This window comes from Diabrotica undecimpunctata, chromosome 6 (genome assembly GCF_040954645.1).
Source record: "Diabrotica undecimpunctata isolate CICGRU chromosome 6, icDiaUnde3, whole genome shotgun sequence".
In the NCBI taxonomy this organism is placed as follows: Eukaryota; Metazoa; Arthropoda; class Insecta; order Coleoptera; family Chrysomelidae; genus Diabrotica; species Diabrotica undecimpunctata.
In genome coordinates, this window is record NC_092808.1 from 100072531 (window position 1) to 100091174 (window position 18644).

General features: G+C 33.1%; 1 protein-coding gene across 1 annotated transcript in view; it reads left to right on the top strand.

Moving 5' to 3' along the window:
* Window positions 1–18644, top strand: part of Gnpat (dihydroxyacetone phosphate acyltransferase) — a 69786-nt gene that overhangs the window by 43756 nt on the left and 7386 nt on the right. The window contains exons 6-9 of the mRNA XM_072534993.1: window positions 5871–6501; window positions 11095–11174; window positions 16185–16343; window positions 17452–17621. Of these exons, the coding sequence (XP_072391094.1) occupies window positions 5871–6501; window positions 11095–11174; window positions 16185–16343; window positions 17452–17621 (1040 nt within the window). The remainder of the gene's footprint in view (window positions 1–5870; window positions 6502–11094; window positions 11175–16184; window positions 16344–17451; window positions 17622–18644) is intronic.

Here is an 18644-nt window from a genome sequence, read left to right on the forward strand (position 1 = left end):
GTTCTTTCTTGACAGTGGATTTATCTTACATTATTGAATATGAATATTCTAATTGCTGTGTACGCCCCAGATTTCAGAGGTGCTGGTCCTTCACGTTTCGACGTGTGGTGGAGCACACACCCCACGAGGTGTATAGGAACACCGTCGGTATGTGTGGCGACTTCGACGTTGGTGCTACGCCTCCCAAGTTACCTCCTGCGGAAACAATCTTATGTCTTGTAAAGACGTTGATTATTTCCTTCGAGAAGGTTTCTAATGGCGAAGCGCGACTTCAGATCGGCGACCGAGTGAGGAGAAATTCTAAGTCCACCTGGGACTTTTATTCACACCTAACCGTCGGTGGTCCAGTGGGACACTGTGCCAGTTCGGGACGATCTGAAATAGGTATAAGGCACACAGTCTTTCTATCTCAAAGATAGATGCCTACCCAGGCAGGGAATATTCACTCCGAGCTGATAGTTTCTTTCGTGAGGTGACAAGTTTACTACTAAACTTTTCTTCACCTCGACGAAAGAATGACCAACAGTCGCTACTCCGGTTCCTATATCTTCCTGTGAATAATTCGTAGCCGATAAGACTTCGTATGTATTCACTTCGAAAGCGTTCGGACTCTTTTTCAGACGAGGTCTTCTTACAAGGCACTTTGTGTTTGCAATTCACCAGCGATCTTCCGCGGGGAGGCCAATAAAAACGCAGTTAATAAAACTGTTTGTAATTAGCTGGCCAGAGTGACAATCTACATCGTGATTGGTCACTTCTGGCGATAGTTTCTTGTTAATTGTTATTTTAATTAATTATTAAAAATACAAACAACGAAATTGCAATGAATGATTGTAAATATTAGTTTCGGGTTCAGATTAAAGATATATAATCATTTTTTGAGATTTATTTAAAAATTGAATCTACAATGAGTCTATAAAATATGCACAAAGATGCGTTTACCAACTGCCATCAATAAAATTAGTATAGCCACCGCAAAATAATCGGGCATGGCATTCATAGAAGTAGATAAAGGTACAGTTTTGCATAAGAAACATATGCTTATAATATGCGATATTGATGTGTACTCATCATTCTATAATCGAGGTGCTATGTATAGTGCTGTACAGTGTGGAGACCTGATATACGAAGGTATGAGATGGACGGACACGGAAAAACGTAGGTTTATCACCTTATACAATCTCATAGACAGGTAGATCTAATATATGTAACATTACCGTTGGGCGTCAATAGTAACATGTGCTCCGCCTAGCAAATCGCAATAAGTCAAATAAAAGTACTTAATGAAAACATTACATTCAAAATGAATAAAGTACTCAAGATACTCTCCTCTTAATTGAATACATTTATTAGAAAGTTTCATTTATTCATTTATTTATTTATTAACTACAACGGATTTAAACCTTTAAATATTTGTATCTTGCTCTACAAACTAGTCATCCACAGCTTCTGTCGCTTGTTCGTTGGAAGAAAATTTACAATATTTTAGAGTTTTTTCAGTTGAGGAAAATCGTGATAGTCGGACGGAGACAAATCTGATTGAATAAGCGGGACATTTAAGTAATTAGAACCTTAATTTACGAATTGTTTACATGAAAACACATCATTGGTGCAAGGGGACATTATTCTGTAAAAATAAAATGCATATGGGCAACTTTCTCGGAAAACAATTTCTGGCATCTTAACTCAATTGGCTGGCTTCTGCAGGCTAAAGCTCATGTGATTGCTGTTTTGAGTAGGGACATATTGTTTCCGAGCAATTAAATCGTTTATCATTGACATTATGTCGTTTGTTTAATATTAAGTTATATTAAATTTAAACCCATCATCTGCTTGGTGATGAGGTTATATAGCAATTACTAAGCAAAGTTGACTGAAGTTGGTCTGATTCGTGAAAACATTCGTTCTGAATAAAATCAACTATTGTAATCCATTTGGATTTTTTAATTTAATTTTTATTTAAATATATACCTATTACAACCGAAGTTTTTCCTTCAAAATGTAAAAGTTCTTTAGGATTTGATTATATAGTAGTTCCTTAGATTTCTATCTAAAGAGCCAATACGTTTCTTTGAGTATGGGGTCAAGTTCTTTCCTTTTCTTTGTAATATATTCCTTTCATTTTAAAATAAGTTCCAAATTCATGACCAGGGACTTAATTGAGTTGTGGCATGGGACCATTTTATTGTTCATTACTATATCTATTATACTCAAAAAGTATAGCCGACTATACTCAAAAGTACTACGAAACCTGATAGAAAATGATATCAAAGACAAACAACCCGAAGAACAAGCGGGATTTAGGGCCGGACGCTCCACTATGGATAATATCTTCACATTAAAAATTGCAATGGAAAAACGAGTGCAGAGAAATAGAGAAACTCATATAACTTTAATAGATTTGGAAAAAGCATATGACAGTGTACCGATCTCCCAACTATGGATAGAAATGGGTAACTTGAAAATAAACCCAATTCTTATTAACGCCACTCAAAAATATTACGAACAAAACTTTACAAGAATTAAAATGGGACAAGAAATCGCCTCTCCTTTTCAAACAACAAAAGGACTAAGACAAGGCTGCTGTCTGTCACCCACCTTATTTAAAATCTATTTGGACAGATCCTTAGTGAAATGGGTAAAAAAATGTAGAAACATGGGAATAACGGTGGAAGAAAACAAGCTATATACACTTTTCTTTGCGGATGACCAGGTAGTAATTGCCGAAGACAGCTACGATCTTAGCTATATGGTAAGAAAACTGCAAGAAGAATATGAGGTGGCAGGTCTAAACATGAATATGACAAAATGTGAATATCTCTCAGTGGGAACAGATGAAATATGTGACCTAGTCTTGGAAGACGACAAAATCAAAGGCGTGCAATCCTGCAAATATTTGGGGGTCATTTTCAACAAGAAGGGAAATAGCGCAGACGAAATCAGGGAAAGAATAAACAAGGGCAGAGCAGCGACCCGTGCCTTAAACTCTCTTCTCTGGCAAAAAACAATTCGACGAGAAACCAAAAAACACATTTACGGTAGTATAGTCCAAAGTATTACACTTTACGGTTCGGAAGTATGGGACGTCACCAAAGCTAATAGAAACAAACTTTTGACGACAGAAATGGATTATCTGAGACGAAGCTGAGGTAGATCGAAACTGGAGAGAGTTAGAAACGAACAAATAAGAAACGAAATGAAAATGGAGAGAAATATCAATGATGACATAGAAAGAAAACAATTAATCTGGTTCGGACATGTTAAAAGAATGCCAGAGTACAGATGGCCTAGGAGAGTACTGGAATGGATCCCTCCTGAAAGAAGAAAGAGAGGACGACCACGGAGAAGTTGGCGCAACGATATTGATGAAGCAATGGCGGCAAGAGACTTAGAAGAGGCAACTGCATATGACAGAAAAAGATGGAAATTGGGGGCGGAGAAGCGGCGACAGCCGTAATAAATCTGTTATTATATATATACTATATCTATTATATTATATATTTAGTACTATATCTAATATATTATATATTTATTACTGTGTCTAGCGGTAATCAGATTTCCAAATAGGTAAAATCAACATGAAATGATTTGCCTTCATTGATTTTTATTTTTCACTCTCCAACCCATTGGTTTTTCTTGTTGTGTAACTGTTGTTCTTTATTATTATTTTTGCCGACTGCCAGTATAGCTGCGTTGTCAACATATTTTAATATGTTGCTTTTGATGTATATCATGTGTATACAAAAAGTAATGATACACTACCCTGAGAAACACTTGCTTTAATTTCTTTTATTCCACAGTACCGCTTTTCTGGCTTAACCCTTAACATTGTATAATATTCACATATTGTATCGAGAGCATTTCTCATATATAGGTTCTCCCATTCTTAGGTTTTCTTAGACATGTTTTTCTCAGTGATATCTTCGCAATAGAGGAAATCTAAATACTAGTTTCGATAAATCAAATACCTAAGGAGATATTTAAGATAAAAAATCAAAGTAACAATATATAAGACACATCCTATCAGTGCTGCCATATATCTCGAAAACCTGGATAATTTCTAACATAGATACAAGTCATCTACTCATCTTCATACACAAGGTATTAAGAAGAATATTTGGTTCCATCTGTGAAAGTAGCATTTGGTGACGCGGTATCTTTGAAATGTATGTAAAAGATATATCCGTACCATTTACTATTTCTTTATACTTCTTGTACAACTTGAAATTATATCGCCTTATCCAAATACAATTCTCACATATTGCACCCATTATTGAAGTTATACTTTTATACGCGCGTTCGACGTTGATTTCTTACGGGAGTGAATCGGCAAAATCATTACATATGTAAAATATAGGTAAGAGAGAGACAAGATATATTTTCTCTCTCGAGAATGTATGACCGAGAACTGTCAATTTTGAAATATATTACTGTTATGTCTAATTGGCAAAATTTTTGCGTGTTTTATTCATACGCTTTTATATGTGAGTTCGAATCACAATACGAATTTCCTTTTTTATTTTTGAAATATTTAAAAACTCCATGTTAATCTTATTAAATATATGTAATATACGCAAAATGCGAAATTTTAAAATGAAATAAAAATTTACAACATAATCCGAGTTATTGGTTTTTTATTTTTATCTTCCACAAACATTTTTTGAAGTTATACTTCTAGTCCCAGTGGACTACCACACCCGTTTTTTTTTCTTAGTATCTTCCTTTCGAAGATGAACGCTATATTGACGACAAGACACGCCAGCTCGTCTCCCTGCCGCAACCCCGCATATGTTTCAAAGGTTTGTGACGTATCGTCTTATATGTGAACTCTGCAAATCACTTTATTCATAGTTCTCAAGTGACACACTTGGCATATCTACTACCACCAAGACCCATCCACTTATTATTCACCCTTCTCCTTTCTCAACCGGACTTGGGACCGGCTACGGCGAAGTATTATTATATAAAGTATAATATTTAATATTATACTTGATAAAAATAGGAAGCATAAGATGAACAGAGCACCTGTCAAGGGCGAATTAATACTTTTCTTCCAGGCGAGCCCTGTTATTGCTAGATGTGGAATAGAGGAGTAAGATGGAAGGATGGTGTATACAAAGAATGCTAGGAAGATCGGCTCGGCAAGTTGGCAATGATTGGCTTGAGATATAGATGACTGGTCAAACAGAAATGACTAGGGAATGTCGGGACTTAACTAGGGCTATACTAAGATGAATATACTGAATATAGTCAAAAGCTTTGAGATTACCTCTAAGTGAAAACTAATTACTAACAGTTTAATACGTGAAATCTTTTTTTGCACTTAATGCCACATAAGTTAAAATAAAATTTATATATTGATGACCCTTAATTTCGAAGAAATTCTGTAAGAACTTTCTAAAGAAAAGTAGGTTTTAATATATGTAATACGCAATATGAAGCATGGTCCAGAAATATATTTTTGAGTATCTTGTAGAATCTTGTAAGGATAAAAGATTTGATGGATTTGATCACTGGCCAGTACATGATGATCAGAAAAATATTGTCACTTGTGTAGAATCCTGCCAAAGTCGATCAAGGATTCAGTGTATTCAGTGCAACCAAGTAAAAATCAAAATTGCTTTGAAAAGTTTCATATTAAGTAATTTTCTTACCTAATACGCGTCCCTAAAATCCCGTTTAACATCAATTTTTGTTTCTAAGAAAAATCAGGATTGCTAATAATGTATTAATAAGTACTAAGGTAAAATTTTATCTGCAAATTTAAAAAATGTAGGATTGGGAGCGTAAGGAATAAAATACGTTTTACAAATACAAATTTTCTGTTTATCACATATAGTAATTTATTAAATTAAATGTTTATCTTTTAGGGCCTCTTTAAATCGATGAAAATTCTCAAAGAAAATTTTGGTAATATATATCTTCATATGGATGAACCAATCTCGGCAAAAGAATATTTTGGTGACAAAATTGACAGAAGTATTCATAGTATAGGTCCATTACATAAACAAGAAGTCACTGCCGAAGAAAAAAAGAACTTACCACCTCTTGCACATGAAATTTTAAAACGACAACAAAATGCCACAGTGCTAACAGTATTCAACCTTATGGCCACTATTCTAAACAATAATTTAGCTTATCAAACAGACCGCTTGACTATTAAGGAATTAGTATGGGAACTAACATGGATAAGGAATGTTGTAGATAAGCTGGGGGCTTTTACCCATATTGAAAATACAGAAAAAGGGGTTAGAGAGGCTTTAGTTACACACAAAAACTTAATAAGACTAGATAAAAGAAAGACGTTGAGACTGATAAAAAATAAAGTGAGCCAACAAGTTGTAAACCCGAAAAAGTTAAAAGGCCATGCACTCAGTGATACCACAATGACTGAATCGGTTCCATTTGTTATGTTACAGATATATACCAACCCAGTTCTTCAGTTTTTGATCGATATAGATATAATTTTAGTAATATTAAAGTACAAAACAATGGAAATAGGTAAGTAACAAGTGATTTTAAATAATCCAAATGCTATGATTGTCCAAACAATTGGCAATTGTTAAAAATGGTTTATTTTGCATATTTCTATATTTTATAATTAGTTATTGTTAATAAGGTAATAAACATTTCAAATACGCTACATTAGTATTGTCTTCACGATTTATTTCTTTGTTGGGCTCTTGGTAATGAACAACTAATATTCCCACTATTATTTTTATGAACGCTGTATGTACTATTTTTGAAAATTTAATTTGGAATAATATCCAAGAGCTTAAGAAAATTATTCTGAAAGAATAAATGCTCTCGAAGTACAATTAAGTTTTTTCATTTATTTAAAAACAAAATACTCGTTCTGCGAGATACCTTTCTACAGTTATTGTGACCAGATCTACGCCAGTTATTGTGAAGCTTCCCCGTGTAGATTTTAAACACCTAATTTTAACGGCATTGAGTAATTCGTTTCAATGAAAAAGTGGCGGGCATATGTCCGTCTAAATACGGATCATTTCAAATTCATCGTGACACTCTTTGATATAGGTATCTATAATGATATTTGAGCATCTGCTGCAATCGCCCTTATGTTTTTAAAACTTTTTGGATAAAAAATAATAAGTATTTTTAAAGATTTCGAAAAGAAAACAATATACAGAGTGATTCATTTGGAATAACAAAAGTGGAAAGTCTTATCGGTATTACAAAACTCGTACAAAACAAAATTTATGTAAATTGTGCAGACTGTTTTTGAAATAATTGAGTTGTTTCATACTTAAAACTTACTCTGTATGATAAAGGTAAACTAATAACAAATTTAAATTTCCTTGAATCAAATGGACAGAAAAAAAAGACGTGATACTAATATAGCGTATTATAATATTACCCGAAACTTCTGACACTGACGTTATGACTTTTAACAAACCTGTTGTGTATTGCGATCTCTAAGTATAGAAGAACAATTTACAAAACATTTGTGTTTACAACTTTTAGTTACTTTCTCTTCATGTTGTTAATTTTTTTTTTCTGCATGAAGTGGAAGTAAATTTGAAATATCTAGCTAAAACAAGCTTTAAGTATTGTAATTTTTTCGCACTCTCAGAAAATTACATGTAATTGTAGTAAAGTTCATTCGAAAACGACGTAATCCAAATACGGATTCATTATCTGGATTAGAAGTTTCCTGATGCTCATTCGATGTGTATAACTTAAAAATGTACAAGATATAGAGATATAAGAGTTCTTATTCTCCAACCAAAAGAACCAGAGTATTCTGTTTCTTTAATTTTAAATATGAAAGATTTTGTCTTTAACCAAGCGAATTGCCTCTTAACATATCAGATGTTTTCAGGAAGATATTTACGTTTTGTTTTCTAACGTAGACCATAATGTTCTTTGTAGCTACAACGGCCTATCAAAGTTAACAAGGTAGTGGAACAATGAATTTATATCGAATTCTAATACAACTATCTCTATCTTCTATTTCTGTTTCTATTTTCAGCTGAAACACCACATCATGAATTAATTTCTTACTGGCATGGAGAATTCAAACGTTTTCTTCTTCTCCTTTTTGTGTAGACATGCTCTGTCTGGTTTTCATTGTGTCTCCAGTAATATACAGTAGCGCACCTAGAATTTGCCTCTGGGGGGGGTTTTGGTTGGTCACCAAAATTTTTTTTATGATGTTACCTCCATTTTGAGTCCTTAAAATGTGTAAGTAACAGTGTCGGAATAGGGTCCTGGGGGGGGGGGGGGGTTTAACCCCCAAAACCCCCCCCTCGGTGCGCCACTGGTAATATATCGTTTTCATGGTCTTCCCAATGATCGTATTCTTATTGGGAAACCATTCTCGCCATTTACTACTATATTTGTAGTCATTTGACTTATATGATCGTTCCATTCTACTCTATTACTTACCCAGTTCTTGATGTTCTGCACCTTCCATCTACGTCGTATATCTGTACTTCTAGCTCTGTCCCATAGTGTCTTACCATCAATTTTTCCAAGTGGTTTCATTTCTGCTGTTTCTAACGTCCTTTTTGTCATCTCTGTCTCAAGTCGTGTTTCTGCCGCGTATGTCATTATTGGTCTGATGACTGTTTGTAAATTGTGCCTTTCATTTCTTTCCCGATATTTTTATTTCTACATATTGTTTTATTTAGGCAGCCTGCGGCTCTGTTTGCTCTATTCACTTGATTTTCCACTTCAAGTTCGAGCTTTTGGTAGCTAGATAATGTGATGCCTCGATATTTAAAGTCCATCACTTGTTCTATTATCTGACCTTCTAGCTTTAATTTACGTCTTAGTAAATATGCTGTTGTAACGATGCATTTTGTCTTTTTTGGGGAAATTAACATGTTAAATTTTCTGGTGGTTATATTAAATTGGTGTAGCATGCGTTGTAAATCGTCTTCACTTTGACAGATTATTTTTGCGTCGTCTACATAGCAGATTATTTTTAAAGTTATTTTTCTCCCATTTGGTATCATTTTTAGTTCTTACTTTTTTACTATTTCATCCATAGTCAGGTTAAACAATGGAGGACTCAAGAGATCTCCCTGTCTTATCCCATTACCAGCTTCAATTGGGTCGGTTAGTTCTTCTTCTACTTTTACTTTTATTGTGTTGTTTTGGTAGATATTTTCGATCGTTTTGATTATTCCTAGAGGTATCTCCCTTGCGTACAATATGTGGACAACGTCCTTTAATTTGACCCTGTCAAATACCTTCGTAAGATCCACGAAACATAAATATACCGGTTTGATATATTCTAATGATTTCTTTTGCACTTGCCTCACTATAAATATAGCGACGGTGCATGATCTTCCTAACCTAAATCTTTGTTGTTCTTCCGCTATTGTTATGATTTCATTCAGTTTATATGTTATGTTATTACTTTGTTGTTATTTGTAGCGCTGTGTTTAATAAATTAATTTCTCTGTAACTCTCCGGATCCAATTGGTCTCCTTTTTTGATTAGGAATTGGAATGTTTAGGATGCTTGATCTTCATTCTTGTATTGACTGGATGTCTTCTATTATTTTTTTAATTAGCTTTAATAGTTGTTTGGTCAGATCTGGTCCTCCGTACTTTTTTCTCTGAATTTTATTCGCTATTCTGTTCTCTCCTGGTGATTTTATATTTTTTAATTTGCTTAATGCTTCCTTTACATCTCCCTCCTCGATGTTTATTTCTTCGCTTGTCGTCACTTCTGATGGTGTTGGTTCATTATCGTCACCTTTAGCAAATAGGGATCGAAAGTATTGTTAACGAAACACATTAAGATATTCATCTGAATGTGTTTCGTTTTTATTAGTTCGTTCATCTCTTTTCTTTATCCTCTGATTATTCTCCATATTTCTTTTTCTATTCCCTAGAAGTCTTGTTCCATTTGTTTTGAGAAGCTCTGCCAGTGTTCCCTTTTTACTTGTCTGACCAAAATATTCGCTTCATTTCCGATGAGTCAAACGTAATTGGAAATGTAAATGAGAATTCAAACGTAAACAGAATAATCATAGCGGCGATCCAAGATGAGCACCAAAAATGGCATACGGCACGCCAATGCTCTACGCAAGCTTACCCTCTTTAAGATCAACATATGTCATATTTCGGAATTAAGACATCATTGGGGATTCTAAAGACCTCAATTCAAAAAAATTCGCAAGAAGAATTATGTGTAAAAACGGATTCCCGTTTATACTGCTTAATTGCTGTTCTTCTTGGTCCAGAAGAACATCAAGCAGCTATGTTGGATTGGTGTTAAAAAGCTCTAGATCGCTTCAAAGCAAGAAACTCAAAAAAAACATGTAAAACGTTACGTCTGGTGACGTAACGTTTTTGACGGTGAAATTTCACCATGAAGAAAAGCCGACAAATCTCATCCGTTCTCTAAATATCTCCAAAAAAATGATCGTGAGATTTCTCTCGAAATCTTGCACCATCTTTTTGGAGCTATTTCACGAAATTAAAGAAATATTTCTTTCTCACTAGTCATCGCTAAACCTTTTTATTCAATTTTTTACGAAACAAAACATCGAATTGTTAAACCATCTTTCCTAAAGTCCCGACGTATTCTCAACGATGTTTTTACTTTTCTGAAAATCTATAGCGGACTACGTATTCATAGGTTCCAGTCGTCAGAGAAATAAGTCTTCTTTTGACTATGCCTATGATCTCAGCTTTATCCCATCTCTATACCCAAAATATAAAAAAACAGTGCCCGTAATAGGATAGTTACGACTATTGGTTTTTTTCTACAGATTAGAATAGCACAACTGGTTAAAATATAATATTAAAATTAAGAATATTCCTTTCCCACATATACTCATTAAAAGCTCGAGGTATATGACGCTAGTGTCAGATGTTTCGCCTAAATGCTTTGTAAAATCTTGTGTACTATAAATGATACTTTCAAAATATATAAACAAAATATCTAACAATTTATAATGTATATTACAAATAAATGTATATGCAAATATCTAACATTGTAATGTATAGTAGAGGTAGATGTAATACATTGTGCATGTCAGCACGATATCGTATTGCAATAGCAAAACTAGTTTGGTTATGATGGTACTTACGGATGTATTCTTCTTTTTAGATGAACTATTTGACAACTATCAATTCTTAAGATCTATCTTTGCAAAAGAATTCGTAATTTTTTCCGCAGCAGATCGAAGGGTGTGTGTTACTTTTAATATATTTTTCTTTTGTACAAAATTACTAACATGCATGTTTATACTGGTAATGGATTAGTAAGTAAGGAATATATTCATAACTACACTGGCAGCTGTTACAAAGAAAAAATAACAAAGTGTCTATTATATATATATATATATATATATATATATATATACCATTGAAGTTTAAAAGATGTCGGTGTATTACGTTTCTAGAAGGCACGAGTGCTCTGGTTGATTGGTCTAAGAGTTGTGATCCGTTCACGCTATAGCTACTATGGTTTCGGCCAATTCGGTTCATGAGATAGAAACTCAAAGATAGAAAGACAGACACTCACCCATGTTTCCCAATACGGTGTGGAGACGATTACCTAGGCGACATCTACTGTAAATGGCAGAAAATAGAAATCACTATCTGCCTCTAAACTATGTCCCTATCCCTAATATTTTAAATCACTCTAATTTTTCGGAAACAAATCTCTGTAAGTTGTCAAATCTCTCTCTGTCACACTATGACACTTTTCCCCATGTTAGTCCAATCATATGGTGGTAGTTAGACGTGAGAAAGTATTCTCACCCATGTTTTCCACTGCTTAGTCGTCATGTACCTTTGATGGCAGAAAATAGAGACCTCTCTGACTCTGGACTATTAAAATCTGAAATATCTCATTGTTGGTTTGTAGATATTTTGCTGATTGTCAGTAGATCTTTTGCTGATTTGAATGAATTCTGCCCAGACACTCAGCGAGGTGCTATTGTTGGAAAGCGAACAATAGCACCGAGGTGTGAAATTCTATAAACAAGTGATTTACCTGTTTTATGAAATGATTCTTTGTTTTTGTAATTTCACACCTCTAACAATAGCACTCGTCTGAACTGAATATGAATGAGTTTCTTAGAAAGATGGTAGTACTATAAATGCATAATTATCCGAACCCTAAGTAATTACCTATCATTCAAGTTTCATTTATTCTATTTGGAGTTTGCATATCAACGAATTATTTGTCATATTATACACTTTCTCTTCTCAGGCGAAATTACTGGCTTAGTTTCTTCGACATTAAAATGTTTTATTTTATCTTCTTTTATTTAAAGATGAGACTGTTACGATTTTTGTTTTTACTAGCTGGTTTATTTCTCTTCCTATACTTTTACCCTTTTCTTTTCTTTTATTAGCTCTTTTTGAAGTGAACACTTCTTATCATGATATTTTTGCACGGGCCAAAAACAATATTTTGCGTGACTCGAAATATCGAGGTGCGTGCAGTAGCCTTGCGGTATAAATATTTGTATAAAATAAAATAACTTAGCATAAAATAAACTAATTTAAAATAAAATAAATTAAAATAAAATGAAATAAAATAAATGAAAATTAAATAAAATAAAATAAAATCGAATCGAATAAAATGAAATAATAGGAAATAAATAAATTAAGATATATTAAAAACCATGGCTCTATGCGTAGACTATAAGAAAACTAATGTTTACTATTCTCGGTCACTCCCGAGTGCCACATCCCGTTTTTTGTTTTTTTTTTTTTTTTATATTAACAATTCATTAATAGGCAGACATAAAATTTAATTAATCCACATATAGTAATATCGCCCTGTAAGAAGTATTCACTTATGTCGGAACTTCTTAAGGGCCTCGCGCCGTTTTTTATTACTTTACTGTTTTTGGGATTATATAGAAATTTTTGTTAATATAGTGACAGCAATTTTCGCCACAGTATTCCGATTGTGTTTGTGCGATTTAGTTTACATCTAGTTTAAATTTTGGTTATAACGCCAGTTGTATACCTTTGTTAATCTTTAATTCTGATTTATAATATTTTTCAATTTGGAGGTCTTGAAAGTATAAATAATTTTGCAAGCTGCCATCTGTTTTCTAAATATTTTTATTACTAATCCATTATTAGATTTTTATATGTTTAAAAAATAGAACAAACAATAGACCTTTAAGATTAAAAAAATGTGTCTAAAAAATATTGTAAAAGTTATCAAGCCAATGAAATTTTGAATTTTTTTTTCAATTGTGATGGAAATAAACATTTTATATTGATGGTATGTATATTGGTAAAGAGTAAAAACAAAACAAATGGGTATCGTATTTTTCTAGCCTTTCTTTTTGAGACAAAATCAAACTTTTTGTGCCAAATTTTCTGAAACTTCAAATAGTTTTTCAAATTTTTCATAAACAAATTTTCAAAACTGTAGATTTACAGCTTTTTTCTCGTTTACGCACTGGAAAATTTATTTTTACTTTCATTTTATGCTAGATATATTTTTCGAGATGTACAGAATAAAAAGTTTAGAAATAATTGAGATCTATAACGATTTTTCCATAAATTTCTCAACTGGGTCGTATCGAAATATTGTAGTAATAGACAACATCAAACTTTTTGTACCAAATTTTCAAAACTATAGATTAACAACTTTTATATCTCACTACAACCAATCCATGCTGATCCCACCTGTTGTAAATCTTTGGATACCGTATAAGTGCATTTGAACAAACGCAAATTTACGCTTGGACTTGGATAAATATGTTGAACTTGAACGAGAATGTTCCCTGATTTTTGCACAAGAGAGAATCATGAGTGGTTAGTGAGAAAAAACATATTCATATTACCATAGTAAATTAATGAATGGATTGAAGATATACACCCGGGATTTTCATATCACAGAACTAATGAAAAACCTTGTTTGAATCTTTTGTCACTCATAAGACCATTACTTAAAACGAAAAATACGCATATGGGGGAAGCCATAACCACTTTTTCTTCTTATTGCGCCGTCTCCTTTCGAAGGTTGGCGATCCAAATGGCAATTGTATCTTTCGAAACTGATGCACGAAATATTTCTGCGGATGAGCGGTCAAACCATTTCCTTAGGTTTTTCAGCCACGAGTTTTGGTATATTCCTACTCATCTTTTGCCCTGTACCTTACCTTCCAGTATGATTCGAAGTAATTCATATCTTTCTCCTTCAACACATAACCCAAGTATTGTATTTCTCTCCCTTATTATCATGCTAACCACTGCAAAGTATTAACTGCAAGCCATCATCATCATACTGGTTTTACAACTCTGTGTGAGTCCAAGCCTGCTCAAGAATTGCTCTCCACTCGTCCCTATCCAGGCACGTATTCCCATATTTCTCATGTCTTCACCGATGTTATCAAGGAACCTTCTGCGTCTTCTTTTTCTCTGGCCAATGGGTCTATCGACGAACGTTTTCTAGCTAGTTCATTTTTTTCCATCCCCATTACATGCCCTATCCAACCAGGACGTCTTATTTTAATATATTTTACAATATCTGGTTTCTGGTATATTCTATAAAGTTCAAAGTTGTATTTATAAAATTCACAGTGTATTCTCCACACTCCATTGTCATTTACCATAAATTCGTCTCAGTACTTTTCTTTTGAAACATCGTAACATGTTTTCATTACTTTTTTTATTAGAGTCCTGAACCATTAGGACTGGACGTATTATTGTTTTGTAGAGTTTAACCTTTGTAAGTCTCAATATAATTGAGGATTTAAGGAGATTGAGTCCAAAATAGCACCTGTCGGCCGTGCAAATTCTGCGGTTTATCACTGCAGTAGTGTTATTTTCAGTGTTGACGAGCGCTACCAGGTATACAAATTCGTTAACTGCTTCGATCACCTCGTTGTCTATAACAAGTGGCCACATGATTTGTTATATATTGAACCAATGGTTGTGATTGTAACATACGTATTACTTTTTTATTTCGTTTCGCAATACATACGTCATCAGACCAATAATGACATACGCGGCAGAAACAAGACCTGATACAGAGACAAAGCTAAAAGTACAGATATACGACATAGATTCAAGGTGGAGAGCATCAAGAACTGGGTAAGAAATAGAAGAGTAGAATAGAACGATCATATAAGCCGAATGACAACAAATAGAGTAGTAAAGACGGCAAGAGACGGTTCCCCAATAGGAAGACGATCATTAGGAAGACCACGAAAACGATGGAACGACAACTTACTGGAGGCACATTGAAAAACAGACTCATGTCATGTCTATAAAAAGAAGAAGAGGAAGAAGTATTACTTTTTCCAGAGCCAGATTAAACAATATACAGGCGAGAAGGTCTCCCTGGCGCATCCCGTTATTTGTTTTAAAAGGTTCATACAGTTCTCCTGGATTCGTACCCTACATTTAACTTTTTCAAGAGTTAGTTTTGTTAAATTTACCTACTGATTTGGTACTCCAAGCTCTTTCATTGGTCTGAACATTTTTCTTCTACTGACAGAGTCATAGTCTGCCTTGTAGTCTATGAATACGTGATTTGTATCTATGCCATATATCAGTGTTTTTTCTAAAATTTGTCTCAATGTTTCTATCTGATGAATTTTAGATTTACCACCTCTGAATCCAGTCTGGTATTTTCCTATTATTTGTTCTGCATATGGTGCCATGCGATGCAATAGTATAGTAGAGAATATTTTATTTGCTGTATTTAGAAGTATTATTCCTTTGTGGTTAGAGCATTTAAAGATATCTCAATTTTTGTTTATGGTGCAGAGTATTTCAATGTAACAGTCACTGGGGTGGGATTTCTGTGTCCTAATTTTTTTATGATCTTTAGTACCATTATGGTATCGTGACCACCTTCTTTATTTATATGACTGCAAGTTAAGACTTACGTTTATTTGTACAAAACCCATACATGATTTGGAGTCAATTTAAAATGATTTTTACAATGAACCTGTCACTTAGTTTAAAAATGCTGCATATCCGCTATTCTTGCAATCTATGAACAGTATTAATTTAACTTTTATGGTTCAGAAAATAAATGGAAAGGAGACTTTACGACGCTCGGTATATACCTTTTGTATATTTAATATCTTTTTGTGAGATTAATCTTAAAATTAGTACGTTCTATTTTTTGTTGCTTGGTTCTTTTACAATATTTTTTTTTGATATTTGAAATGCAATTTCAGAAAAATTTTAGTTTTATAAACAATATTTTAGGTATTCGATTTAGCTGTCAACCAAGCTCTAGCTTTAGAACTTATACAGGTTTCAGATGAATTTTACCAATTAGGAACAAATAAGAAACTTCAAGAACTTGTTATTAATGTCTTTACAACATTCTATGTTTCTTACGATGTGGTTTTTGTAGTTTTGGAGGTAAGTTGTATTCTTCGCTGCTTGTGGGAAAGGGAGGGTGAGAATTAAAGCTTATAAAGGATATTGACAAAAATGGCATCTGAAGAGGTTACAATCTAAAATACTAGATGAGATATTTAAGTTTCGAAGCATATATCTATATCATTCTGAAAATTTGCAATCTTATACGCTGTTTATAGAAAAACAACCAATAATAATTTAGCTTTGAAAGCTATAATATCACAATTCTTTTTTTTTCTCTTTTAATTTTTCTCTCTAACTTTTTGTTTTGATTAGCTCCGTTAATCCATTTCCACAGCGCAAATATGCAAAGATTTCTATTGACGAAACCAAAATTAAGACTTTTGCTCTAATCTGTACCTTTTTTGGGGGAAAATATTTGATTTCACTTTTAGAGCTTCTGTACCAGTCTCTCTGATGAATCCTGGTAGCATCAAATACGTATAAGCGAATATAAAGAGGCACCATACGTGAAATCAAATATTAACTGTCTTTTCTTTTATTCAGGTTTACTCTTTATGCGTAAAAGAAACCAATTAGTTAAGGATTTTTGCTTAGATGAGGAGATATGTTGTGGAATGCAACTTTTAAATTCCCCATACCTCTCTTACACCTTTAGCATCGTCTGGTTTGCCCTGCAATTTATAGAAGGCACAGATTAAAGCCAAAATCTGAATTTTGGTTTCGGCAATAGAAATCTGCGTATGTCTACTTTGGTGATTTAAAATGTTAAAGCTTATAACCTATTCTTCTGATGCCATACATTATATAGCATGGAGGCGTTCATGCTAGTTGTAGGATGAAAAGTTTCTTATATTCGCACCAGTTTCTTATGTTTGTGAGCTATGAGTGTTGTTTGCCACGTGCTCCGTTCGATCTTCCATTTTGTCCATTAAGATGATATTAAATAGACAGTTTTCAGAAGATTATGTTTGTAGCCTCGTCGAATATTGCCCTTTCCTAAGTCTATGAACCTTTTAGTAATTTAACGATGTTTAGTAGCTGTCTTTGGTATTATTTTGGCAGCTGTATTTGGTACTATAGTCTATTTGTATGTTTAAATGTAAGCAGCAAATAATATACTTTTACAAATTGTTTTCTTTTTTAGAAACTGTCTGCTGAAACTGATGAAAAATCAATATTGGTAAATGCACAAAAGTGGTTAGAAAATGCGATCAGCGAAAAACAAAATGTACATCCATATTCATTAAACTTAGATACTCTAGTCAATTGTATTAGTATTTTATGTGATCTTCAGGTTTTAAAGAAAGATAGAAGGTAAGTGTTTATTTACTCAGTCGAACCCGCTTATTAGAATAAAAATAAAATAAAGTTTTGGTTTTGATTTCGTTACAGCGTACCAACATTCGCATATTTCAGCCTATTGACTTCTTCAGAGCGAACTCTGAATTTCTGAATCTGAAGTGCATTTGTCGTCTGCTTGATTTGCAACGTTTAGAAAGCACAAATTTAGACTCAATCCTCAATTCGATTTCCGATTTATATTCCTGCTTATTAGAATTCCCGTTATAAGAATATACCGGTATAAGAAATAGAAATGTGAAGTTCCGAAACGTTTTCGTTTACTCCTTAATAAATTAATACGTTTTAATAAAATAATACGGCTTATCTGTCTGTCAGATAATAAATACAGTCTGTCCCAAACCCTTCTTTCAGTGCGTCACTAATTTTGACGTCATATAGGATTTTAAGAATGTCGAGAATTATTGCATGATATTTTAGTTAAATCTGACAGTTGAAGGATCGTAATCGGCTAAATGTGAAAAGGTTATTTTTTGAAAATGTGGAGTAAAAACTTTAAGAATTCAAATTCTTTTTTAATTTACATATTAAAGGTCCCGTCCTGTATAAAAATTTTTATTGTGCATTATATTGGAACGACAGTTTGTCATAATTCCTATTCTATACACTCCAAGGAAAGTGTTTAATTAGCTAACATTTATTTATGTATTTATTATTATTTATTACAAACACTCTGGCTAAAATGTATAGTATTTAAACTACTAATATGAATATTTTTTAGAATAATTTAAAACTTACTTCACGAACGGCAGAAACTGGTAATAAATATGTCCCAGCCTCTTTTTCTAATTGAAAATAATTTAATAATTTTAATATTAGTCTTTGTTCATTCTCTGTATATCTCGGCATATTTAAAATATTTTTATGACAATAAATACAAAATTAAATTTTCACTGTAAAATGTCTAAAAATACTATCCTCGAATAAAAACTATCATTTTATCAGTTGACATTGTCAAAGTACTGTCACTATCGAGAC